The 25,907-nt window shown below is 41.4% G+C and overlaps 1 protein-coding gene across 7 annotated transcripts in view; it reads left to right on the forward strand.

Moving 5' to 3' along the window:
* Nucleotides 1–25,582, forward strand: part of VPS13B (vacuolar protein sorting 13 homolog B) — a 421,101-nt gene extending 395,519 nt beyond the window's left edge. For all 7 annotated transcript variants that reach the window (XM_021386667.1, XM_021386662.1, XM_021386666.1 and 4 more), the window contains 7 exons: nt 915–1,738; nt 6,369–6,545; nt 7,463–7,633; nt 14,229–14,405; nt 16,860–16,962; nt 17,589–17,838; nt 23,534–25,582. In XM_021386667.1, the coding sequence (XP_021242342.1) occupies nt 915–1,738; nt 6,369–6,545; nt 7,463–7,633; nt 14,229–14,405; nt 16,860–16,962; nt 17,589–17,838; nt 23,534–23,779 (1,948 nt within the window). In that variant the 3' untranslated portion in view covers nt 23,780–25,582. The remainder of the gene's footprint in view (nt 1–914; nt 1,739–6,368; nt 6,546–7,462; nt 7,634–14,228; nt 14,406–16,859; nt 16,963–17,588; nt 17,839–23,533) is intronic.

A 25,907-nucleotide genomic window follows, 5' to 3' on the forward strand; every position in this document is an offset into this window, starting at 1 on the left:
AAAAAAAAGCATTTCCAATCCTAATTAATTTTGAGTGCGTTCACAGATTTAAAATGCATTTAACCAGATCCTGTCATCCTTAATCATATGAGCTCCTACTAAAACTGATGGGAAGCTTGATGTGAAAGGGCTGTAGAAATAATCTTACACACAGTAATTAACTGCACCTGATTATAACACTCCTTAGAAGACTTCCCTCCGTAACACACCACAGCCTGGTGCTCAGGCTCAGTGTGATTACAACACTACCTATTTCTAACATGCACAATGCCTGGCCTCCGGCAGTGGTGTTACAATTAGAATGGAATGTCTTGTACTGTTTTTATTTGAGCTATAATTAAGTATTAATCCCTCAGAAATTGGTCATCGGCAGTACATAATAGCTCAGTTGCTAGTTAAACTTGGCAAAGCACTTAACACTGGAGGGGGGGAAGCCCTCAATGCCATCACTATAAAAATGCCATGGTGGTTTAGTTGGAGGGCATTCTACTTCGATAATGTGAAATGGATTATCCATAATAGTAGCCTTCAGTAGTGGCTCCAAGAAAATTCTGTAACAGCTGAGGCTGTACTTGAATTATTAGAAAATTTTATTTGTCTACTTTAATATGTGGCTATATCACAAATCTGATAGGGCGGTACTGCATATACAGGGAATTCCTGTCCAAACAGTCCTGCTGATTGATAAGAAAGAAAGAGAAACCTGGCATAGATGTGTAATATTCCACTTCTTAGAAGATCTCCTGGGTGATACCCACTGTGGTGATCAAGGCTGTCAGATCCCATTAACAGGACTTGCACAATGAGTTTCCCATGTTATTGAGAACAGGTCTCTCCTGATGGCTTTTTAAGCATGATGCTAGCTGAACTCAAAATACATATAAAGTAACAAACTTTTTTTTCCTCCTGTCTAGAAGTCAAGAGCAGAGCCTGTCCTTGAAAATGTTTATCAGCCAGTTAAGTCTAGCCGTGTTTGATGATATTACGAATCACAAAGTGTCATCTGAACTCCTGCGGCTCACAGCAGACAACGTTTTCCTCCACATGGCCCCAACAACCAGCTACCTGAGACCCCTGTCGCAAGAGTTCCAGCAGGACACCGGGGAAGGCCTCCCACCGTTTTATAGTCTCCAAGTGTATTGTGAAGACTTGCAACTGGACAATCAGTTGTACAGCAAATCCAATTTCCATTTTGCAGTCCTGCTGTGCCAAGGAGAGAAAAATGAGACCGTGCAGTGGTCGAGAGTGAACAACCTCATTGTTTCTAACAAAGATTTGGAAAACTATAAGGAAAACTGCTTTATAAAGCTTCGCATTGCTTTTTCTGAAGAAGAGAATTTCATATTTCATGTGAATGACCTCAGCTTTGAACTCAAACCAGCTAGGCTGTACGTGGAAGACACCTTTGTTTACTACATTAAGACTCTGTTTGATACATACCTTCCAGAAAACAAAGGCGCTTGGCAGTCGGTGAATATTTCTGATACTACCCAGATACTACCCAAGCAAGTGAGAGAGCATGCAAGAGCTTTAGTCAAGCCAGTGAAGTTAAGAAAATTAACAATACAGCCTGTTAATCTGCTTGTCAGCATTCATGCTTCATTAAAACTGTATATAGCTTCAGATCACACCCCTCTCTCCTTCTCCGTGTTTGAGCGAGGACCCATCTTCACCACTGGCAGGCAGCTTGTCCATGCCTTGGCCATGCATTATGCTGCTGGAGCACTTTTCAGAGCAGGTCAGTACTTTTTTGTAACCTGTAATATTTATATTAGGTGCCAGGATTCTGTAATTGTCTCTCAGGCTGAGTAATCTAGATGTTAGCCATGCAATTTCTGTTTGTAATGATACAGTATTTTGAGACGCATTTCACATCCCACCATATGAGAGAAGGGAAATAAAATGGCCGAGCAGACACCAGTGAAGATTTGTAAAGCTGTGCTAAACATTAGCCAGCCGCCTGAAGGCTTTACTAAACCCTGAACACAGCATAAAAATGTGTTCTAGCTGGCTTAGGTTTTGTCATTTTATATTATAGTGCTAGACAGAATCAACTCACATTCCTCACATAAACTCCCCAAAACTACATTTAATCAAATTATTCAGCATGTTGCTCTGCATTCAGAAGTAAATTATAGCCCTGAATGTTGTTTTGTTGTTAAAACTCCTTTTGGCTGCAGTTTATGATTAGGAATCTGTCTTTCTTCATACAGCCTTCATGCTAAACTGGCACACAGATGTTTGCTGTCCTTTGATCCAAGAACTATGAAGTTTGCTGTTACCAACTTTTTCCCAGATAGGATCAATAGTGAGCAATTAGTCAGGGAGGTTAGCAGGTACATTCCGTTTCCTGTAAATATTAGTTTATAAATATAAATCTTTAAATAATGAATATATTTAGCGTGTAAATTCTCGTAGTGTGCAGCAGATTTTGCACCTGAAAGACGAAGAGGCTCCTCCACGGTCACAAACAAGTCACATACTCCGCACTGAAACACTGGGTTTATTTTCCTGTGTATTGATTTTCTGAAAATCTGATGTATGCATTTGTACTTCAAGTGTAGCTGTGACCTGATTTCTGTGCACAGTTATCAAAAATGTGTGCATGCATTTCAGATATCTATGAACAGAAATAGTGAGCTAGTACTTCACTGTGTTTGTACCCGATTCATACAGCTGAATATGGCAGCTGTCTGTACAATTGTACACCATAACATTGTGCATGGATTCAGTGTTTCCATATGTAGTTGCTTGCAAAATTTGCAGGTTTTGCTTTTTGCTACTTGTTTGGATTTGTTTTACAGTCAAATCCCATAGTACAAAGGGGAGATCTAGTTTCTTGCTAATTAAGAGTGAAACTGTGGCCAGTCGTGGTCCCCAGTGTGATTTTGCCTCCCCACAACTGGATGGGAGTGGTGCTACGAGTGGTGATAGACTGCAGCAGGAAATTGGGGTTATATTGGCTTTTCATCTGCAACATCCCAGGTGAGGCACATGTGCTAGTTACAGATTCCTGAGCCTGGTCTTGGTCTTTCCTCCTGTGCTACTCTTGCAGAGTGCAGCATTTCACAGGCCACCCCTTGCTTTGGGCTCATGACAGCCTGAAATCAAACAGATTTAAATATTAAGAAATAAGGTCTGCTTCAGGGGAACTTCTGTAGAGGAAGGCACATAAGCTTATATTTAGTTATTAATGAAATCCCTCTCAGCATTAAAACTAATGTGTATTTTGAAAGGAGTTACCGTGATTAGAATGGTGGATTTTGTGTGTGTTTGCCTGAGGAGGCAAAGCAACTGCTTTATTACAAAGGGTTTGTCACACTTGTCAAAAGGCTGACTGTGTCAGCAAAGTTAAAAATAAGGAAAAATTCCAGTAGAAAGTGTTACATGGTCTGCAGACTGAATCCTTTCCTCACTGTCAGGTGAGTTACAGCTCTTGGATTGGATTCTTGCAGAAGAGGGAATGTTCTGCTGCATTTAAACCATGTTAATTTTCTGCAAGATGAGGGGATGTTTGACCCCCTTCTGCTCACCACTGTCCCATACGTGAATCATTGCAGCATCTGCACAAACAGCATTCCCGTGCAGCTGTGTGCTTCTGCTCCCTGCGGAATACAGTCCTGCTTTGCCTCCATCTGTGTGCAAGAGCATTGCCACCCTGTGGAGGGGCAGGATTGGCCTCACAGCCTCTTAATGGGGTTGTATCAGGCTGCCCCAGGTGCTACAAAGGAGCAGCTGGACTCCAAGTCCGGTAGGCAACGAATGGAGTTGAAGAGCTCTGCTTAAACACGCTGATTAGAATCATGCAATCATGGAATGGCTTAGATTGGAAGGGACCTCAAAGATCATCTAGTTCCAACTCGCCTGCCACACTGACAAGCATTGCTTGCCTTGAAGTAGCGCAACTTGCAATGGAAATCTCCCATCCTATTCTAATTAAGTTAGCTTATATTTAAAAGTTATTAAAAATCTGTTTGAAAATATTGCTGCAGTCAACCACATCTAGCCCTATAGTTGCCTACAAAGGAAATGCAGTGAATTTTTCCTAATGCAGTCATAATCCTTTCATATTAGTGGATATAATTACTAAGCATACTTTGGGAAATTGTAGTTTAACATGACACTGTATGTTTGCAGAGCAGCACAGAACTTGTGAATTGAGGGATTACTCCCAGTTCATCATTTTCTTGTTCCCTGTTTACTCCACGCCTCTTCCTTGGGTTGGGTTGTCCATGCTTGCAGTGGATAGCCATGACTTCTTCTCTCAGTGCTGACCAAGGAGGGCCACCTTTACCACAGACCACGTCTCCCCTGTGCACTGCTTCCACTGCTTCCCAAAACTGACAGCATGTCAGCCAGGGCCAGGTATAACAACCCATCCCCACAATACCAGGCAGCCCCTCAGCTTTGCATTCAACCAGTTTCACTGCTGGTTTTATTATGGTTTTCTTTCCTGGAATTCTGTCTAGCTGAGCAGGTGTGTGGAGCTGGAGCCTCTGGCGTTGCGGCCTGGCAATGCTGCTCAGGTGTTGCAGGGCATTGCTTCGCTGTGTCCTGCAGCCCCCTCCCATCACCTCGCACCATCCCATCACTGCTTTGGGTGCATGGGCGAGCTGTCAGGCACTGCTGTCCTGTCAGGCCTGCCTCAGTTGGAGGGACCACGCTGTGACAGTGGCACCTTGGAGAACGAAGCTACTGCTTCAGAAATGCCAAAAGCATTTAAAAATAATGAGATGCATCTGGTTGTAAGGGATTATTGCAACATTATTGATCAGAAAAAGCAGAAAGAGCATCTTTTCCATCCTTACATGCCTCCCCGCCCCTCCAGCTTTTCATCACTTTGCACAGTGGCAAGCATAATTTGTTAAAAATATGACACGGAGGGAGTAGCAGGCCCGGCCTGCAGCGCTGGCTTCCTCTGGGTCCCCAGCGGCGCGGGCTGCCAGTGGGACGGGACGCTGCTGGGCCGGTGGGGCTGAGCACTTGGGGCCGCTCCGCTCATCCGGCTGCCAGCAGTGCTTGTTTTTTGTTTTCGTAGTGCATCCCACCCACTCCCTTATGTCCAGCGCGATTCCCACTTTTTATACTGCTTGTACTGGAGCTCTCAACCTGCCAGGGCTGAAATGTGGGACAGATTCAACAAGAATAATAGATTTTCCGGGAGCTTAGAATGATAGTATGAGATTAATTCATTTCGTATGAGTAACATTTTCTCTTCTGTTGAGTTTCATGATTCAGCCTTCCACAGGAGTGACTGGGAGGGGTTACTAGCAAAGAAGGAAAGCATCTGGATAGCAGGAGTGTGCGGTGACGGGATGGGAATGAGGAGGGCAGTGCAGATCAAGGGCCCTCAGCGGGAGAGCAGGAGGCAGTTCGGTCTGTCCGTCAGCCTTCTGTCCCTGTCGTGCCTCGTGTGGCTCTGACAGCGCTAGCTGAAATTCTTGACACTGAGGCTCAAAGAGCGGGCAGTTCCCGTTTCATGTTTATTGCCGTTTTTGAATCGCTCTCTCTGGACCTCCAAAAAAAAAAAGTTTTGCAGCACTATTTCCCTAATAAATCTGCTGCCAGCCAGCCTGAGAAAGACAAGACCTGCAAGCAGCTTTCCAGCAAGGCTCGCTCAGATTCCTGCGCGCTTGGCCATCCAGCAAGCTGCTGGCAACCTTGCATTTATATAGGAAACCAGATCCACAGATACCTCTCGTGGGATATGCATAGGGAATACTCCCCTATGAGTAACCTAATCAGCATGTAGATGTCATTGCTGTTTACACAACTGTACTGAGAAAAAGACATTTGTCTGGCTTTCACTACGCTTTGAAAGAAAATGATCAGCTTAGAAGAGTTGGGGTGGATTTAAAATAACTTCTTAAGCACTTGTCAAAAATCTGCATCCCCTTTCCTAACACTCCATCAAGCAATTGACCTCCACACTCCCATAAAGCAGTACACTGTATCAGTGTAAACTCGCTGTCACAATTCTATCACATAAGGATGTAAAATCACGACATTGCCTTATAGCGTATGAAACCGACCGAGCAATCTGAACTTTCAGTGCTGCTCCTCCGTAGCTGTGAGAATCCAGCATCCACCTCCCTAGCACAGTTTTAGCAGAAATACGGGAAGCTCCTGGAAGGAAGTCATTCTAAAGCTATTTGCGAGTTTGCCAGAAGGATTTCTTTGATTTACGAAGTATGAAAGATTGCCATTTCTGAATTCATAGTGGATGAGTTATTTCCCGTGTTTTGCTCAAAGGAAGTTCATAATGCGATGAATTCTAGTGTGAAAATGAGAATTAAGGAATAACCTTTTCACAACTGCTGCTTCTGCAGTTTTTGCAGGCGTAACATTTGTCTCATTTCTCCACACAGGCTGGGTCGTTGGATCTCTGGAAATCCTTGGAAGCCCGGCTAGTCTGGTGAGAAGCATAGGGAACGGCATAGCTGATTTCTTTAGGCTCCCATACGAAGGGCTGACCAGAGGCCCGGGAGCATTTGTCAGTGGTGTTTCCAGAGGAACAACATCATTTGTAAAACACATTTCCAAAGGTAATTTTTTCACTCTGATGCTCCTACTGCTGCTTTGTTATCGTGCATTGTTAAAGAATGTGTTAAAATTTTAAACAGTATTGCTTGCAGCTTTATTTGGCTTGCTAGGCTGCAGCGAAATGCTGGGAGGGTAACAAAGCTCATATATAACATCTTATGTATTAAACAGATCACTGCTTAACTACAGTGCGTAAGAATGTTTCAGAAACTTCAGAATTTTAAACCTCCCACTGGGAAACCCAGCTTGGCTCAGCCAGTATTTCATGTGATAACTTCAGAAATATTGAAGGTGTTCTGTACTTCTGCTAACCATCAGAAATCCTACACTGTGTTGCCTCATCGTATTTATTATTTCTTTAAAAAAAAAAAAAGAAAGAAAAAAAAAGTAGATACAGTTGTCATAACTGTGTAAGTATGTGGATGGGTTTTGACAGAAGGACAGAGCTGGATTTTAAACACAAGCAGCTTTTGTTTTGCAAAGTCTGTCTAAACAGTGCCATCGCGTGGCTTCGGGCGGCCGGCAGAGATGGCTGCAGCTGCTTGCTGGTGAGTCAGGCTCGCTCAGGAGAAGTCCTTGCGGGCTCGTTCTGTACATATTTGTTTGCCTTCCTGTCGCCCCCACTCCACTTAGGTTAGACTCACAGAAGTGTGGGACTTAGGGAGGGATGTTCGGATGAGTTGCTTTTCCCACCGGCTGGGCAAACCTGGTGAAGGCTAATGTAAAAGGCGTGATGTGGACCGCAGAAGCAACGCGGTGATGCTTCACAAATAGTAAAGAATGTTACACATGGGCAACTTTTCAATTGACTTTGCTGTTCTGCTTGTAAGCGCAGTATTTCAGTGAGGCAGTGAACAACTCCGTGTTTTAAATTAAAGCATTTTGATCCAGACCCAAATGTATATCTCCACGTATTTAGGTACACTGACGTCAATTACCAATCTGGCAACAAGTCTTGCTCGGAATATGGATAGGCTGTCGCTGGATGAGGAACATTACAACAGACAGGAAGAATGGAGAAGGCAGCTTCCAGAGAATCTGGGAGAAGGACTGAGACAAGGGCTCTCTCGTTTAGGCATTAGCCTTCTAGGTAACGTACCATTAAATATCAAGTTGAGTGATAATACTGTTTTCTGATTTGCTCATCAGCCTTTCCTACGTGTGAGTTATAATTGCAATGACTGTTAATTTTCTGTGAAGTAGTCACGCTGCATGTGTATGAGATGTCGTTTGTTTTTATCAAGGTTTAGTGACTTCGGTGTGTGTTTTTTGCTGGTAAAATAATTGCAGATACAGAGCACATTGACACTTGCTTTCTTTGTGAATTATTTTCATCGGAACCTGATGTAAATCTCAGAAGAATATTCTGCATTGGGCAGGGTGACTTGTAACTAAGTCAGCACAAAGACGTCAGCACGCTGGTGTTTACTTTTCCATGAGTTATAGGAATGCCTTCTGAAGCTGATTGTTTTTGATGCACTGTAGATATCGGGGATTCTCGGTTTTGTTTGAAAACCACTTGAACTTAGCGCAGATGTTAAGTAAGCTTTGACGAGGAATTCTGCTTTTACGGAGAGACAGTGTAACTGTGTTAATCGAGCAGCCAAGTGCTTTGATTAGAAGTGAAGATTGCCCTGGCCATTTCAAAATAGTACCTACAAATTTGAAAACTACCCCATACTGGAAAAGTCTCTGACAGAGATTTTGCAGTAAGGGGCTGGATTTTCTAGGTTCCTTCTATTTGTCACACAGCAGAGGAATGCAGTGTTGTATTGTTTGGCAGACTTCCTTGATGCGTCTTAAAGAGTACAAATCCCTTAGAGATCAAAGTGACCAAAAGCAGTCCAGTGCAAAAGGTTAGAAGAGCTGAAGCTTGAAAGGATTTGTCCTCTTTCCTAATCTTCAGCAGTGTACACAACTCCTAAATTTGCAACCGCAACCCTGAAAGCCCTGAAGAGGAAGTGGTAAAAATGTTACAAGTTTGGGTTAAGTTACTGGAAATTATTTTAAGCAATAAGGTTAGATGATGTGAAGCACTGTCATTTGATAATGCCTGTAAACTGGAAAGCGAGTGTCCTGGGAGAACTGTGCATGAAGGAGAAATTTCATATATCAGTAGCTACTACCCCAATAGTAAGCTGTTACTGGTGCTGCAAATCAAAGGCAGTTCAGAGGAGGTTTTATTTTTCCATCTTGTTTTATTGGGCTAAGGGCAGTCAGGTTGAGAAGCTGGATGAAAGATTATACTTTTAGAAGCACTGTGTCAGCCTGGTGTATGCGAACTGGTGAAATGGCTTGGTGATCCTGGCTCAGTTATTAATAAGGCAGGAGGATAATGTGGTGGCTGTTCCCTTCGCTGACACGCCAGAGCCCATCAGGAACTAAAACTGTGAGCCCAAACTGCAGAGCACAACCTGTAGCTTTGGCTGCATTAAGTTAAAAGTTTGTGCTGTTCAGGAAAGCCAGGAAGCTGTGAAACACACTCACAAATGTGCTGTTCTCGTATGACGTGTCTCTGTGCACGAGGCTTTGGTTGTTTGCAGGAGGACGTCCGAGTTTAAGAAATCAAGATTTAGAATTCAAGCATCCCTAATTTTCCTAAGAAATCAAACTTCTTATTAGAAGCTTGGAACTTCACATCAGCATTTAAAGAGAGCTCCTTTGCAAGCTGGGACCCTGCTCCTACTCCCACTCTTCCTATTTAGAGAGTCCTCGCTGCTAAATACGTCTTCTCTTAGCAATGCAGGCAGCTAAGCATTCAAATAAATAACAAGGGTTACTGCGTAACTACAAAACGGCAATTATGGGACCTGTCACTGAGGGAGGAGTCAGAAGTATTTGAATGAATTTGTAATTTAAACTTGATTTTTAAAAAGACTGTTTTCTCTCTGTACACAGCAGCACTCATGTAAATGGCATTGAGTCCTCAGTTACGCTTAGACCTACATTTCAGTTTTCTCAAACACATCAGAGAGCTGTTTCTGACTGTTTAGTTTAGTGAATATTGTGCCTTCTTTCCAAAAACCGCCGCAGCCAAAGGGAGCTGCTGCCGTGCTGCTTCCTTTCACCATGTTCCGAGTAAACATGAAAGTGCTCACTGCAAAAAGACGCCCAGGTTCTTCGTACATAACAAAACAAACCGGAGCTGCTCTGTTATATTCCCTCGTAAGCACAAAGAGTTCAGATCAGTACAGGAATGCAGAGAGCAAGACCCTCTGAACCATAATTTCTATGACATTATAATTGTAAAATGGAGAAGTGTAAAAAAGATTTATAGGACAGTCAAAGTGCTGTCGTGTTTGTAAAAACCATCTGACTCAGGCGAGCAGCTTAAAGAACTGCAAATGCAGATTTCATGCCTAGGCACCGGCGTGTAAGAGCACTCAGCTCGCTGATACATTGTGGTATCTGCACAGAACGAAGAGCTGCTTTTCTGATTTTTTCCAAAAGTCTGGCTCGTGGTGACCCCAATTCTGCAAAGCTCTTAAGCATGCGCTTAAGAGCTTTGCTGAATCAGGGCCAAAATTATGTACTCTTGTCTCCTCCTCAGTGCAAGTTGTTCCCAGTGGTACATTCTTAAGTGCTTTGTCCTGTCTCGTTTTAAATGACTCAAGCACTGTCAGGGTGTTGTTTGATTTGATTGTTATCTTTGGCCGGCTGTCTTCTTTGCTAGTTTGGGGGAGACTGCTAGGTCATTTTAGTCACATTTGTACATGAAAAGAAGCAAAAGCTCATGACACACGGTGGGTTTTTTCCTACTATACGATCAGGCAGAAATACAGTGAAATTGTACATAAAATGTTTAGACGACAGGCACTCCCCACCGAGGAATTATCTTTTTTACTTTGCTTGACAGGGTCAAGCTTAAAATAATAAGCCAAGTGTAAAAGAGAATATTGAAATGATGGGCCTTATTTACAGCTACTGGTCCTAGTGAAAGTAGCATGGTGAAGTAGCTCCGTAAGAAAGTCATTTCTGAATAACTGAAAAGGTGGTAAATATTAGAAAGAAAACGTTATTCACAATTTCAAAAGTGCTGTTGAATGCTACTCACTTTTTAGGGAAGTAAATTGTTAGCAATGCTGACTGACAGTGTAACTGTGCTATGGAGAAGGTAAAGCCTGGACTGCAGAAATTCAGATTTCTGTTACAGAGGGATGTTGTTACTCTTACAGTGCCACGATCACTGAATCGAGGCTGCTTGACGTTTGCCCATCTAGAAATTAAACAGTGAGAGCCAATGCTAACCCTGCACGTCTTGCTATTCCACGCACCAGTTGTACAAATAGACGAACGTGAGCCAACAGGTGCACTTTATTTTAGCTGTATTTTCATGTGATGTTATTTTCAGTAAAACAGACTTGCGGCACCGCAGAAGGACAACAGCGAAAAGAAAAGAAGCACAAACACTTTCAGTTTTGGTATCTTCCTGCCTCATGGCAGAGCGTGGCCAGTTTCTCACAGTGAAGGACTGGGAATATTTCCCATTATTCCTTGGTCTGAAAGAGTCTGTTGCAAGCAAACTGAGCTTTGCTAAATTCTGTAAGCCACGCTTTTGCTACATTTACCAAATACTGTTTGTCAATCTGAGCAGGAATGAGTTGCAGCCAGTAATCAAATTCTTCTTGAAGTAATACAGTGATATTCTCTGAACTATCTGAATTTTGTAGTTACCAAAGTATCTTTTTTATGCTTAGTGAGCAACATGTATTAACTAGACTGCACCCCTGCTGATGCTTAGCAGATGTTACGGTGCTGCTGGAACTTCTTTGGTCCAGTAATGGAAGAATATGTTTTTGTTTTGTTGCTTTGGTGTTTAATTTTATTGAGGTTTTCTTTATACATGCATAATGTGTGTGTACATATGTGGACATGCATATAAAATTGAATGCCTAGGGTAAGGAAGGAAAGAAGAATGGGGAACTGTTTCATAAAAGGTAAAAAAAAAAAATAATAATAATAATTGAAAAAAAAAAAAGAATGGGTAAGAGACGTTGTGGAGAAAGGACAGTGACAACAGGAGGAGAGCTGCCTCCAGGCTGTGAGGGTGAGACTGGGAAGGGAGGAGCCATGGCATGTACCTCGTGCTCTGCCTCCCTCGCTCCCGACAGCAGCAAACGGGGAAACACATTCTGAGGTAAGTCTGTCCAGCACGGTGCTTCTTCCACTGACTTCAGGTTAGAAAAAAAGAAGCCCCATGGATACCGCAGAACATCTGCTTCACGCCATTTCTGGTGCAAGGAGAAGCAGTGAACCTCACGTGTCTGTTACTGTTGTCTCACTGCTGTTTGGAGTTTGAGGTTGCTCAGCCTTCAACTTTTATATTTTTTTCCTTTTCTCGCACATGATGCGTGCAGGGAAGGAGCTGCACAAACCTGACTTCCCCACACATGAACGGCAGGACTGGCCACTCCTTATATTAAAGAAGCACAGTTACAGTTTGTTGTGTGATTTGTGGGAGTGACCACAGCACGTGAATAAGTTATATAAGCGTGTTGTGGTTTGAGGTAGGAGACTACAAAGGGTGAGCAGAGAGGGAGAATACCGCTGGCTATACTTTTTACAGGTACGAAGACACAACTTGCAAAAGTGTTTGAGTGCAGTGGCACCACAGTCAAGCTCAGAACATGTGTAAAATGGCTGAACAACAGAAGGTGTGGAAGTACTAAACAACGGGCTAATTAAGCTGTATATTATTTTGGGTACTGTATAAATAATCTTATATAACACAGTCACAGCAGTTTCCATTCTGTTTCCTTGTCCTCTGGGCCTAATTCCAGCTGAGAAGTGCCTGCAGCATACCACAGGTCCTTTGGAGTAGGCTCTTATTTATTATTACCTTATAACATTGCTCAAGTGTATTGCAGTAAATAATTTACTAGTGCTAGGACTTAGGTGGATTACATTTAATAAGGCAATAACTTCTGTTCTGAAAGCGCAGTTGCTGTGGGTGACCTCAATAGATAGGGTGAAGGAGGTCACAGGGTAATGCAATACTGTAACTTAGCAGAACACCAAGTATTGTTTCATCTCTTCAAATGCAACCCAATTGTTGCTGGACAAACAATCCCAATTGTGTAATGCGGTGTTGGATATTATTTTAGCCAAGCAGCAGGAGCAGCTGGTAAGTACTATTGAAACAGAATCGAATTGAAAATTGTATCATTTCCGTGACATACAATTAAGGAGGTTTCATGACCTTTGTAAATGAAGAAGAATAAAACAGCTGAATACTGAGCTTCAGCAAGTGATCTCAATAAAAACGGGGTATCGTATTAAAATTAGACCGGCATTTTCTGGGGAAGTACTATGCACTTATCAGCAAATTTTGCACATACAGAAGTTGGAAGCGATATCTCTAAGAGGAAAGGGAGGCTTTTATGGGGATGCAAGTTGCATGAATTGCTGATGGATAGTATGCTGGGGACAAGGATCTGTGAAAATGTGTGCTGCTTCTCCTCCTCGTCTTTTATTTGGGCAGAACACCAGTGTACAAGTACAATATTAGTTCATGTTGTTCGAAGTCAGCAACTTCATTTATCCAGTAACAGTAACTGAAACCATCTGAACACTGGTTAGCGGCTAGCTGACTAGCATGTGTCACGCTGGTAAACATATGGGGCCAAATACCAATGCTGTGCTTGTCAGAATCTGTGGAATCATGCCTGCATTTGCTTCCACATACAAAGCAATATCTTCAAAGATGCCTGCGTCGCGGTAAAAACCAGTTCCCAAGGTGATATGCCGTCCTATCCTTAGATATTTGGTTTGATATTTGCAGCAGAAGCTGCAAACTAAGAGCTGTCCAAGGAGCCCACGTACTTCCTTTTTGCTGAGCAAAGAACATTGGATCAGGCAAACCATCTTCCAACTGATGTCAGTTTGTCCAATCATTGTATTCTCAGCGATTACCAAATAGCTTATCTATCAAAATTGCAATAACTAGAGACATGTCTGTGGTTAAGTGGCTCGAGTAAACTAAAGATCAAAGAAATGTACCACCTCGCATACCTGTTTACATTTAGGAAGATTTAAGTTGGAGTTCTCTGTTGATACTAAAAGCTGGGAAGGTCACTGTGTCACTTGTAAAAGTTTGACCCATGCACATTAAAGTAAAATATGATCGTTTTCACAAAAAAGTAACAAAAAGTCTCAAAGTCTAATTCTGCTAATCTTAGTAATATATCAAAAGTTGCATTAGCTTATGAACATTTCTGGCAGTGGAAGAGGATATAAAAATGATCTATTGAACACAGGCACTTTTTATTCTCACGAAGTCTATCTCAGGCTTATGTGAAAATCTCATTTCCATAAGAGCTAAAGTCTTCAAAAAACTGGTGGATTCTATTCCAAGTGCAGCATTTTCAGAATTGCTACACAGAATGAGCTCAATTATACCAACGCAGCAGAAACGCTTAGAGAAAGTAGTCGGAAGGTGAAAATATACTTTCATGCTAAGTGATCTGAATGTTTAAAAAAGCAAAATGCATTAAAAAAATAAAGTGAATATTTAACTTAAACTGAAGCTACGGTATTTTTTAGTTAATTGTTTGCATGGTAAATAGCTGTGTGAAGTGGGTGGAGTACTATCTGAAATCCAAACAGCATTCAGTTGCAGTGATACGATTTCTTCTTCTTCTGGGATATTAATCTCCACTAACTTCTGGGGACTCTTGTTTTTTCAGGTGCAATTGCTGGCATTGTAGATCAGCCGATGCAGAATTTTCAGAGAGTGTCTGAGGGCCAAGCATCAGCAGGGCACAAAGCCAAAGGTGTTATCTCTGGTGTGGGAAAAGGCATTATGGGAGTCTTTACAAAGCCAATTGGAGGTGCGGCTGAACTTGTCTCCCAAACAGGATATGGTGAGTTTCTCTGTTTCCAGCATCTCCGTTTCAGTTTTCATGACCAGGTCTTTAAAATGCTTTTCAAATACAACCGGCTAAGTCTAATTACTCAGCTTGGAAGCTTAGAGAAGGAGTTAGAAGTGCCACATTTGCATAGTTACAAATGTTGTACTCATTTTCTTAAAAAACCAAGTTGTGCTTCTCTCTTGTGTTGCCGATCAGTCTTGTACAGCCACAGAAACACAGAATGCAGAAAGCATGAAGTAATTGTTGGAATACACTGGAATTAGTTACAGAAACATATGTGCTTACAAAAGAGTTCTTTACGTAAATGTAATCGAGCAACACTATGTCCAATTACAGCATTATTTTGCGATTGCTTTGTTACAGCAAGGCAAGAGTTAGGTTATCTCTATACAAAGAGAGTTATGTTCTTGGGAGAATATCCCCTTTATTTTGGAGAGCTGTAAGAAGATAGCCCTGTTTTTAGGCACGTGGGTAACCTTTTAACCACCAGAGGTGGGCTGTTGGGCGAGACTAAGCGCTTAGCGGCAGTCACGGTGAATCCTTTCACATTGAAGTAAATGCTCCTGGGCCTCCAAGAACTGTCAAAGATAAGAAGAAAACATCAAAACACACTGATTTCTTTGCTTCCAGCATCATGAAATGGAAGCTGCTGGCCTGGATGTTTAAAAAGAGGTGGGTTGTGGGGGGCAAGTGGGGGAGAAAGGCAGGGAGATCTGTTGATACAAGGACAATGTGTCATTAATTTTGCTTCATTGCACTGGACAAATCTTGAAGATTTAGCCTTTAGCTGCTAGCCTCATTTGCATTTGTGATGTGTTATTTAGAATACCTGTAATTCTCCTAGAGCTTAAGTTTGGGATATTGTTTCCACACTTCCTATTACACTTAGTACTCATTCCTTGAAGTAATCTATTGAAAGAAATAATTAGATATTTAATTTCTGTAATTCTTTCAAATAATTGCCCCGACTTTATCTGGTTTGTAGGAGTGTTAATAATATCCGTTGTCCTGAAATACGCATCCGATAGCTGTAAAGCCCATATCAGTAAAATCAAAACTTGTGTCTGTTTTCGTCTGGCACTGTGTCCGTTTTGTTGACTGTGGAATTATTGTTTTTAGATTTAGAGCTGTCTTTATCAAGAAACTTGTAACAGTAGAAGGACACTTTTCATTGCAGATATGGTACACAACACATCATGTTTTCCATGAGCATGTGACAAAAGGAGTTAGCCAGGAAAAAACATCAAAACTGTATCAATAATAGCTGACAGTGCGTGAGAGGAAAATACAAGAGTTCAAGTAACTCTTACCCACAACTGGATTGGAAGTGGGACCGTGCCTCTTGGGGGGGACCAAGGGGTGGGGGACCACACAGAAATAAACACATGTTCTCTCTTTCTCCATCTGTAAATAACATTTTCACTCGCATAATGCTGAGAACCTCGGTAAGCCAACTGTTACAACTGGGATGCTGCTTTTAAGTATTACCATCAACATGTGTGTTAAAAATTAGAGGGTTTTCTCAGTGCTGATGTTTTGTTTAAATTATTATCTATTGTGTAAAAAGGAATCTAAGTTATTAACACCCTTATGCAAAAAAAATGCCTTTTCCTTTAATAGAATGCTTCATTACTCCAAAAAACCCCAACTTTGTTTACTCAAAGAGTAACTTTGCACTAAACCTTATGACACTACTGCTTACTGCTTAGCCTACTTCCTGTCTTTCTTGTTAAAACTGTTGAAACCACTTAATTTGTGAATGTTTGGCAACCCTCTTTTTCTGGTGACTGCACCTCATTTTTAAAAGATCACAAGCCATCTGAAAGCATATGTACTGTATCATCTTCAGCTTTGGGTAGCCTATTTAGAACCCTGTTAAACTGCTGCTTCTACATTCTGTGTGGGCATTAAGAAGAATTCACAATAAACCAGATGCCCTGGAACATCTCATAAATGTATATGGATCTATGCTTAACAGACGGATTAAGTAACTGATCGTACAGGGCCTAGGCAAACTTTCCTTCAAATTTGTACCGATTGTGGCACGTACATGGAATTATTTTAATATTAACCAAGAAAATTAACAACAGTCTTTATTTTTTATTAATAAACTGTAAGAGATATGCCCGATCCTTCTCTGAAATGATGGCTCTCAGGAGCATTATGTTTCTCTTAATTGCAAATGTATGGCAGATTTTTAGAACATGCACTGTTTTGGGTTGTTGTTTTTTTCTTTGATTCTTGCTAATGCAAGATCACTGGGGTTAAGTGCACAACTCTTACATTGTAATATTTAATGAATTATCTTGACTACAGCTTCCAGAGATGTGACATCACTTTGGATCTGCAGTATTTTATGAACTGCTTTTAACAGATGACATCACTACAACATGTAACTGTTTTGTGGAAAACAACTACTAAAAACCTTAAATTCTCTTACCACAGGTATTTTGCATGGAGCTGGACTTTCTCAGCTTCCCAAGCAGCGCTCTCATCCAAATGATCAACAAGTTGAGCAGGCTCCAAATAGCCACGTCAAATACGTCTGGTAAAATTATTTAGACACTTGCTCATTTTTACATCCACATTGTTTATTAATAGGCTCTGGCCTGTGGTCAAGTTAACAGGCTGCTTCCCTAGGAAAGGCTGAGTTATGGCAGTTTGTTTAGGAACATTAAACACGAAGGTAGTGCATAGAAACCCAATCTGCAAATGATGGGCTGCTGATCTGCTTCCAGCTTTGGAACTACAGAGCTGATCTTTATTTAATGGCATTCAGTGAGCTCTTATTTATCATTGCACTGAGCCCAAGAAAAATACTGCACATCTCCAGAAACAGCTGTTAGTGAAGATAGCTTTATTTTCTGTGCTGAATGTGTAATCCGCTTCTCAGGGTAATTTTTCTATTAGGATGGGAAATAGGCTGATCTAGCATTGTTATTAGGCCAACTTTGCATTGAATGATTAGGGAGTTTTGATAAATAACATTTTCACATTTATCCACTAAATCTTGAGTCTTACATTGTTCAGTAATGGAGATTTGGAATGTATTCCATGGCTTATTTTCTATTTGTAGACGATAGCTACAGGCTTAAGAGCATTAGTGATCAAAAGAAGTCCTTGAGGATCCAGTGCCTAACACTGACTACTACTTTTTTTTCTTTGATAACACAGGAAAATGCTGCAATCTCTAGGGAAGCCAGAGGTCCACATGGCCTTAGATGTCATGATTGTGAGCGGGTCAGGCCAGCAGCATGACGGCTGCTTGCTGCTCACCTCGGAGGTGCTCTTTGTGGTCAGTATCAGTGAAGACACGCAGCAGCAGGCCTTCCCCGTGACTGAAATCGATTGTCTGGAAGATGATCAGCAAAAGGACCTGCTGAAGGTGCAGCTGAAGCAACAGAGAGTGCCATGTGATTTGGAGGTAAAGACTGAGTGACATTTTCAGTCAAAGATAAAGTCACAGTGGTGGCGATGCTTTTGGCAGCGGCCACACTCCCCTTTGGGTTGAGAGACCAGAGGTTTAAGTGCCAAACCAGAGGACCTGTTGTTTTCACACACGTCATCATTGACTGTTGGCCTTTGGATGAAAGGGACTTGTCTCCTCTCTTCTATCCTCCTATTGATCATGAAACTTAGTATCTGTGACAGAGATTTTCTGAGGGAAAAATAAGAGTAAGCGTAGGTTCTTGGCAAGCACCACCTTGTTTCTGCAGAGGTTCTCATGCCTAGCTGCAGGTGAGGTGCTTAGTGTTGGCCAGTTAGAGTTGTGCCTACAAAGTCACAGTGAGAACAGTTCCTTTCATCATTCTGTGAATTCTGTTTTAACAGTTCAGTAATGCTGATGCATCTTCCTTTCAACGTATTTCTTATCTCCCCACTTTCAGGGAAGTGTTCTTTCTTGGCTTGCTAGCTCTATTTAGTTCCTTAGATCTTCCTTCTATTGCAAATGCTATCTGTAAAAAGGACTGGTTCTCTTGCTGAGATTGGAGACACCAAGTGTTTGCCAGAAAGAGCATAAAACCTTCATCTTCCTATTGAAAAATCTCAAGGCCATTTGAATACTGAGGTTTTGGATGAATTATTGTCTTTTAATGGTAGAAGAATGGTATATTTTTACACTTTCGGGAAACAATGTTTATTGTATTAAATTCTCAAGTGGAATCATATGATTCTATGAGTTCAAAAACAAACATATATGTCCTAATTCCTGTTTTTATAAAAGTATGTCAGGTAGTTAATAGACTGCCATGCCAGAAATTTCTGTTTCAAATATGCAAAAAGAACATATGTAAAATAACAGAAAGTATGAGGTGTGCCAAGAGTATGAGAGGCTTCAGTAAAATCCAAACTTTGCTGGTCACTGAAGAATTTTGCCATCAATTCCAGCAGAACAACGACTTCATCTGTGTCATGACAATACTTGGAATTTTTGCAAAAGGCTTTTTAAGTGCTGTATTCTCTATTTACATTTATTGTCTTTCCAGTAACATCAGTCTCACAGAGTGCTGTTGACTGATGTTGCCCTTTTTCATCTCAGTGTTACATGAGGCATTACTTAAATTTGATGCAAGTGGCCAAAGCCCAGTTTTTCTCTCCCTGAACGCTATGTGGTTGCTGGAGGCACCCATTCTACTGAATCCAGCCCATCCTGCTCAGTCCAGAACTACTGTCCTGGAGGGAAGTTCATTTGTTCTCCCTTAGATTACTGATGCACTCAATTTAACCTAACCCTAACTTTAGCAGCGGGCCATATTTTTTTAATTGGGTTGTAGTAGCTGTGGTGGCTCTTGTCTTTATATTTGGTTATCCATGGGGTGAGGAGTAGGCTGCTGCTCTGTTGGGCTGCTTGCCCAAAGGTTGCTGCAAGATGGTGATGCCTGCATAGGAGGAGGAAAGACAAGGGATGGGGAGTCTAATTCTAGCCCCATAGCTGCTGCAGCTGGCAATTTATAGGACTGCTAGGGCAAGTGGCTCCTGTAAGTGCTCCACTCTACATGACATAAGCACAGAATCCAACATTCCTATGTACACATGCTAGTACACACTGTTTAGTGACCTGCCTTGGAAGTACTGGACCAAATACATGTTTCTTTCTTTAGCTGTATAAAAATATGGGATCCCCTACTCCAGTGGGATAGCAATGCCAGGAGCTGTAAGCCTTGAGCCATCCAGCCTCTGTGTACACAGTGTCTTCTGCTGACATGGGCTGAGAGTGCAGAGAAATGCAGTGAAACTGTATGGCGTGATAAAAGCAGTGAAGAGTGCATGTGCCCCAGGAGTGGAGCAGTCAATTCTGTAGAGCACTGGCACTTATGGGAGCCAAGGCCTCCCTTTCAGCTGCTCAACAAGAATGTGTATAAAGGCTCTGTGAATGTGATAAGGAAAAGCAAACTTAGGAGCAGCAAGCTATGGCTTGCGGGTAAGCAGCTTCAGAGCTGCACAGCTACACCTGAATAGACATGACTCTCAACTATTAATGGTAGGCTGTCTTGGTGTAGCTGAAGTGCAGGCACTTCTGTACATGATGGCATTGGTGAAGACCAACATTTTTTGCTGAAAAAATGCCCAGTCAGGTCTTCCAAAATATTATGATGAGGTATTGTTGCCAAGTATAAATTATATCTATTTTGCTGATTATTTTAGTCAAAGATCCTAGAAAAAAAAAAAAACAAACTGAAACAAATCATTTCAGCATTATAAAAATCCACTTTGTTTTTTTTTATCTTATTGTCCACCCAAAATAATTGCCAGAAGTTTTGTTTCAGCTCTGCCCAAAACAGTTTCTCCCTTTGCCTCAGCTTCTTGGAACCGTTAGGAAAAAAAACATGAGTTATTCTACAGCTGTACTCACCAGAGATGTTATAGAGCATATTTTGACTCTTTCAGCAGTCGTTGTGCCTGATGGCTTGTTCGCCTCCACAAGATATAACTTAATCCATCTGGCTAGGAATAACCTGGATGGAATCTTGAAAACTCTGGCACTGACAACATTGTTATTGAAAGGGAAGCATTAATTGTGCTTGGATTGTCTTCCAAAGTAATTGAGACACTGCTTGCTTCCAGACAGGCATCAAACTCTAACAGTCTCCTATTCCAACTGCTCTTGATATAGTTCATTGCAGGCAGCAAAAATCGAAGGGCCCTGGAATTTCAGATATTCCAGGATTTCTTTGTGATGGTTTGCAACAGGGTTTTCACACATCCTACCTGTATCATACTTGGAGCTGAAAACCACTCTATGGATTGTTAAGGAAGTTGTGAGAAGAAAAAAAACCTAAAATAACAGACCTTTTTACTCACTCCGTGTGCACAAAGCAGACCATAATTGCTACACACACATCTGGACTGCTACAACAAATATGCTGTAGCTACTGTAGATTTAGTTAGAACTGCTGAAGGATTATTCTAAAATTACCCATCATAGTTGGGGTAATTTTAGGAAAAAATTAAAGTTCTTAACCAGAAGACGTGGCCATCTAACCTTAAAGGCCATGTGGTATTTAAGATTGATCTAGCAGATGCACTAAGCAACCCTTGTTCAAGTTTTGATTGATTGATTGATTCTCAAAATAGTTGGTTAAGGAACTTACTGACAATGCTCGGTCCCATCTAGGAGGGAAAAAAAAAGTTGAATAACAGCAATTCCAAGTTTCTGTTGTTGTCTTGACAATATAAGCTAAACTGAAACAGACTGGAGAAGCAGACAGTTACAGATAAGTGTCATCTGGAAACAGGTAGGATCCCAGATACTGTGGAAGATTGTCCAAGTACAGTTAATATTTCCTCCTGAATAATTATGCTGTATTTGTGGGATACGGCCTGGGTCTGAATGAATCAAAGAATCACAGACTGGTTTGGGTTGAAAGGGAGCTAGCTCCCATGGGCACAGAAACACGTCTCACCAGACCCAGGGGCCCAGGGCCCCATCCAACCCAGCCTAGAACACCCCCAGGGATGGAGCAGCCACAGCTTCTCTGGGCAGCCTGCGCCAGTGCCTCACCACCCTCACTGTGAAGAATTTCTTCCTTACATCTCATTTAAATTACCCTCTTTTACAAGGGTTGCTCCAAAAGTAATGCCTCCTATTTTATTATATTGGCCCATGACATCAGAGGCGGATGTTGGTGGTATGGCAGCAGAAGGGCAGTCTGACAAAATGGCGCCTGACGTGGAAGTGCCTATGGAGTAAAGGTGTGGAACTGAATTCCTTCATGCTGAAAAATGGCACCCCACTGACATTCATTGATGGTCCTATGAATAATGGGTTCACCCTAGTCGGTGAGTGGGATGCCAACACCATTTCCATCTCCTTTGATAACTTTTGTCTTTTGGTCAGTGTGGAGTCAGAACTATAGTCTGGTTTACATAGGTGCTACTTCAGCATATTTCTCTCCTTTCAACTGGTGAAACAGATGGACTGCTGAGGTGCTTTTTCTGTAAGAGCAGACTGAAGCCATCATTCAGACATTCTCCACTGTTAGCCATGTGTCTATCTGCAGCAGCAGCAGTCTGCCTTGCGATTTTTTCCCCTCCCTTTAAGGAGGGTGTAGAGGAAACCACGCGTTCCTCTGCCCATTCCTTCATTCCCATTGTCTCTAAGCACAGGCTCCAACTTCAAGCTTCTGAGTTTGTTCAAGATCCTGCTTCCTTTAGCATTTTTGTGGTGATGATTGAAAACAGGAGCATTTCTGCTTGATGAGCAGTAAGATCTTCTCCAAAGGCATAGTTTAAAAAAAAAAAGGCAAGGGATTGTTTTGATTTGAACATGACAGCTGTCACTATCTATGAATCATATTAATTATTTCTTCAACTAAGCAATGGTTTGTTTTAAATGAGCCTTGCAGTCCAAAGATGTGACAAGATATTGATCCTGGCTGCTAAAATGAATCCAGTGGCACTGCTTGAAAATACCATCACATCCACTGAGGCATGTGTAAAACTTCCTGAAAGACAGGCTGAAGGCAGCAGTCGTTGAATCCTCAGCGTGACATCCAACAAAGAAAGACATTTTGAACAGTTCTCCAACTGTAATTAAGGAAGCATCAAAACCTCTCCCTAGGATAGTGTCTGCCCTTCTGTTATTTTCACATTTTGGAAATAAGTTCTATTCTAAATTGTGTTGATAGTGATACCACTGTAGCATCCATAGTGATATTTCTGAAACAGTTTTTTTTAAGTCAGTCAGCTAGCTTGATGCCTGCTTGCATGCTCTCCCTTCTCAGTCTAGTCACAGCCATCTTCAATTTCTTTCTCTTCAGAGCAAAAAAGGACACAGCAGATTGATTTTCCAGGGCCAGATTTGCCTGTGGCATTTCATCTAATACCTAATCTGGTTGACACCACATGGTAGATGCCACCTTTCTGCTGGCAGCATTGGCTTTAGCTGGAGATGAGTCAATCGCGTCCTTCTTACTAGAACTTTGAACCTCAGCATATTTCAGCCTACAAAAAGGGATTTCTTCAGAGTAGTCTCTCCAACTCACGTTGGAGAAGACACTGCACAAGTTCTTCTCCATAAGTAACATGCCCAAAACATCTTCAGTGAAAATCTTTTGTTTTAAAAAAATGTAATTCTGTGGATGCTCCTTTGGTTATCATAAGCACATGGATGTATCCAGTCACAGTTAGACCTGGGAGGTAGCTTCTAGTTCTTATTCTGAATCGAGTGAGTAAAAGACTTAAACTTACTGAGCTCCCCAGAAATGACTGCAGGTTGTCATGCTGCTGTCTATCTGATAAACACTCCTGGGAGCTACTGGCGTTTTTCTAAGAGGGCTGCAGGTGTTTTTTCCTGTCTGCAAAGAGCTGGTCTGTTGTAAAGATCTTCTCTTGAGCGAGGTGTGTTGGGTCTATCCCTGAAAATCTCCAAAGATTCTGCTTAGACTTTTCTGTGGTGGAGCTAGAGCTTCTCAGGCAGAACCGTCCAAAATAGCAAGTAGTAGGCCACCCTGCAATGGGAGAACTCTGCTGATTAAAACATCCATGAAGCTATTGTAAGAAAGATCTTATGGGGGAAGACTTTTAACTATAGAAAATGATGCGGAACTTACTGTCTTCACTACTAAGTTCAGTTACTGTCAATTACTGAGTAATCATTTTTTGTTACCTTATTTCAGGCGGATGGAGTTAGAGAGAGACTATCAGAACAACAGTACAACCGCCTCGTGGAGTACATCACAAAGACATCTTACCACCTCGCCCCCAGCACCGCCACAGTGCCAGCACCGCAAGCTGTGGCTGCCGAACACCTTCCAGCTGTAACGAAAACATACAACTATGTGGTTGATCCAAATTTTGCCCAAGTATTCATTAGCAAATTCATAATGGTAAAAAACAAAGCCTTGAGGAAAGGATTTTATTAATAAATACTTGTGGTGCAGATAGTAATATCTTACCATTCTGAACATAACACTTCGTATGCAGTAACCTGTATCAAGAAAAGATGCATATAATCTTTGAGGAAGTAGGAGATAGATAATAACAAACTTAAGCTTTTCTAATCTTGACAGCATTCCTTCCATGCTGGTGCTGGAAGGAAAGGGTTCTAGCATGTGGATAAGGTGAAAAGGAAAAGCTTTAGACTATAGCTTGATCAAAATCCCTTTTCTTTCAATAACCAAAAAAATCGGGAATAAGGAACAGTTGCGTGCATAGAGACATTTTTGCCACACAAAACATATGTATCAATACATACTATATCATATTTTAGGGTCTGCCAGTTTCTGTTGTAAACCAGGTTTATAACTCAGCTGTAAAAACTTGCTCAAGGCTGAGCCTTTCCCCCCACACATGCACTGCCCCCAGCACGCACATCCTGAGGCAAAACATTTTCCCCCACTAAATTTGAAAAACCCAGTGTGGCTGTTTTAAGTTACTTAGTGACAGCTGGGTTTTAGCACCACTTTAGCCTTAGAATAGCTTCCTTTATTTGACTGAAGTTTTGCAGGACATTAGTCCTTAATGTAAACTAGTGCCTTTGTGTGGATTGGAGAACAAAACATGAACTACAACATGAATTTATTTTTAAAACTGTCTGTATACAGAAACTTTATTTCATCCACCATCAGATTTTCAGAACTTTCAATGTATATACGACACTGCGCGTTGTCTGGTCATTAGCTGGAGGCCAATAACATGCAGTTCAACAATTTACAAACCAGAGCTTAGCCTCCTTGAAATCGACTAAGAATCACTGAGCTCATTATACCATAGATGTGCAGGTGCTAAATACAGCCTTGGTGGGTCTTCCTTACTGCTGAGCTGCCACCACTACGCATAGTACCGGCGCACTTAAGCCCTATTTTATGCTTATCATCTTTAAAATGATAAAAACAGAGATACTCAGAAGTACGATCTTTCAAATAGTATTTGTGCAAAGGAAAATGAGATTTTTTTCAGTTTGGTCCGAAAGTAAGGGCCCACAGGTTCCAGCTACAGTAATTAATAGTCAATGATGCCATTGCAGTACACTTTTAAACACGTGAAGACAAATGAGCTTTCTAAGTGTTTTGTTTTCAGATCTTTTACAGTTTGTAGTAGACAAGCAATCATTCTAGGCACACTTAGATTGCTTTATAAACCAAATCTGACTAGAGCAGCTTTTTTTTTTTTTAAAAAAAAAAAAAAAAAAAGAGCTTACTTGGCTTTCAAGCGTGCTTGTAACTTCCATCCCCTTCTCTACATACTCACAGTCGTTCATTTTGTCTCGGGATTCCTGAACGTGGCCAGAATTAGAGACAAGAACTGGAATAAAATCTGATCAACATTTTGAGCCCATAGATACACATTTGTTATTTAATACTTCCTATGCACACCGGATAAGACCAAATGCACAGTACCTACGAATGTAGTGTAGGCAGTGTTTTTCTCCTGAGGTCTGTTTTGTTCAATGTGATTTCTAAAAGCCGTGTGTCTTGTGTACTGAAAGACAGAAGCCTGAGTTGTCCTTTCTGAATGTGAAATGAGCCCCTTCCTTATCAACATTTCATACAGCGCTTTAATAATTCAGTCCTTGTTTAAATGTCATTATTTAAAACATAAATGTATATACACACACTTCATTCCTGAATATTTTATGGAGATAGTTTAATACTTCTAATTTTGCATACTGATGCATAAATTGTAATATAGAGATTGTTTAAAGATAAATAAAGCTATTCCTGTAATAGTTGTTTCAGTGAGTTACTCGGCCATTCCGTTCCAAGTGAAGGAACAGTCCCTGCGTAGAACAATAATGATAAAGATATGCAAGCTTCATGTAGACCCCATTAGATTCCTGTTGGTCACTGGCCTTTGTCATATTCCAAAAAGCACAATAGATCCTGACAATGCCTTGGAAGTAAAAAGCTGATCGTTACCTTGCCAAACACGTGCTGAAAAGTTTTACGGTTTTGTGACTGGCTGAATCAAAACAGCACTGCAGTCACCCTTTGAATTAGAGCAATCTGTTCAGCTTACATGTGGCACAGAAACCAGCCGAGGGGACACAAC

This window comes from Numida meleagris, chromosome 2 (assembly GCF_002078875.1).
Source record: "Numida meleagris isolate 19003 breed g44 Domestic line chromosome 2, NumMel1.0, whole genome shotgun sequence".
NCBI classification, from domain to species: Eukaryota; Metazoa; Chordata; class Aves; order Galliformes; family Numididae; genus Numida; species Numida meleagris.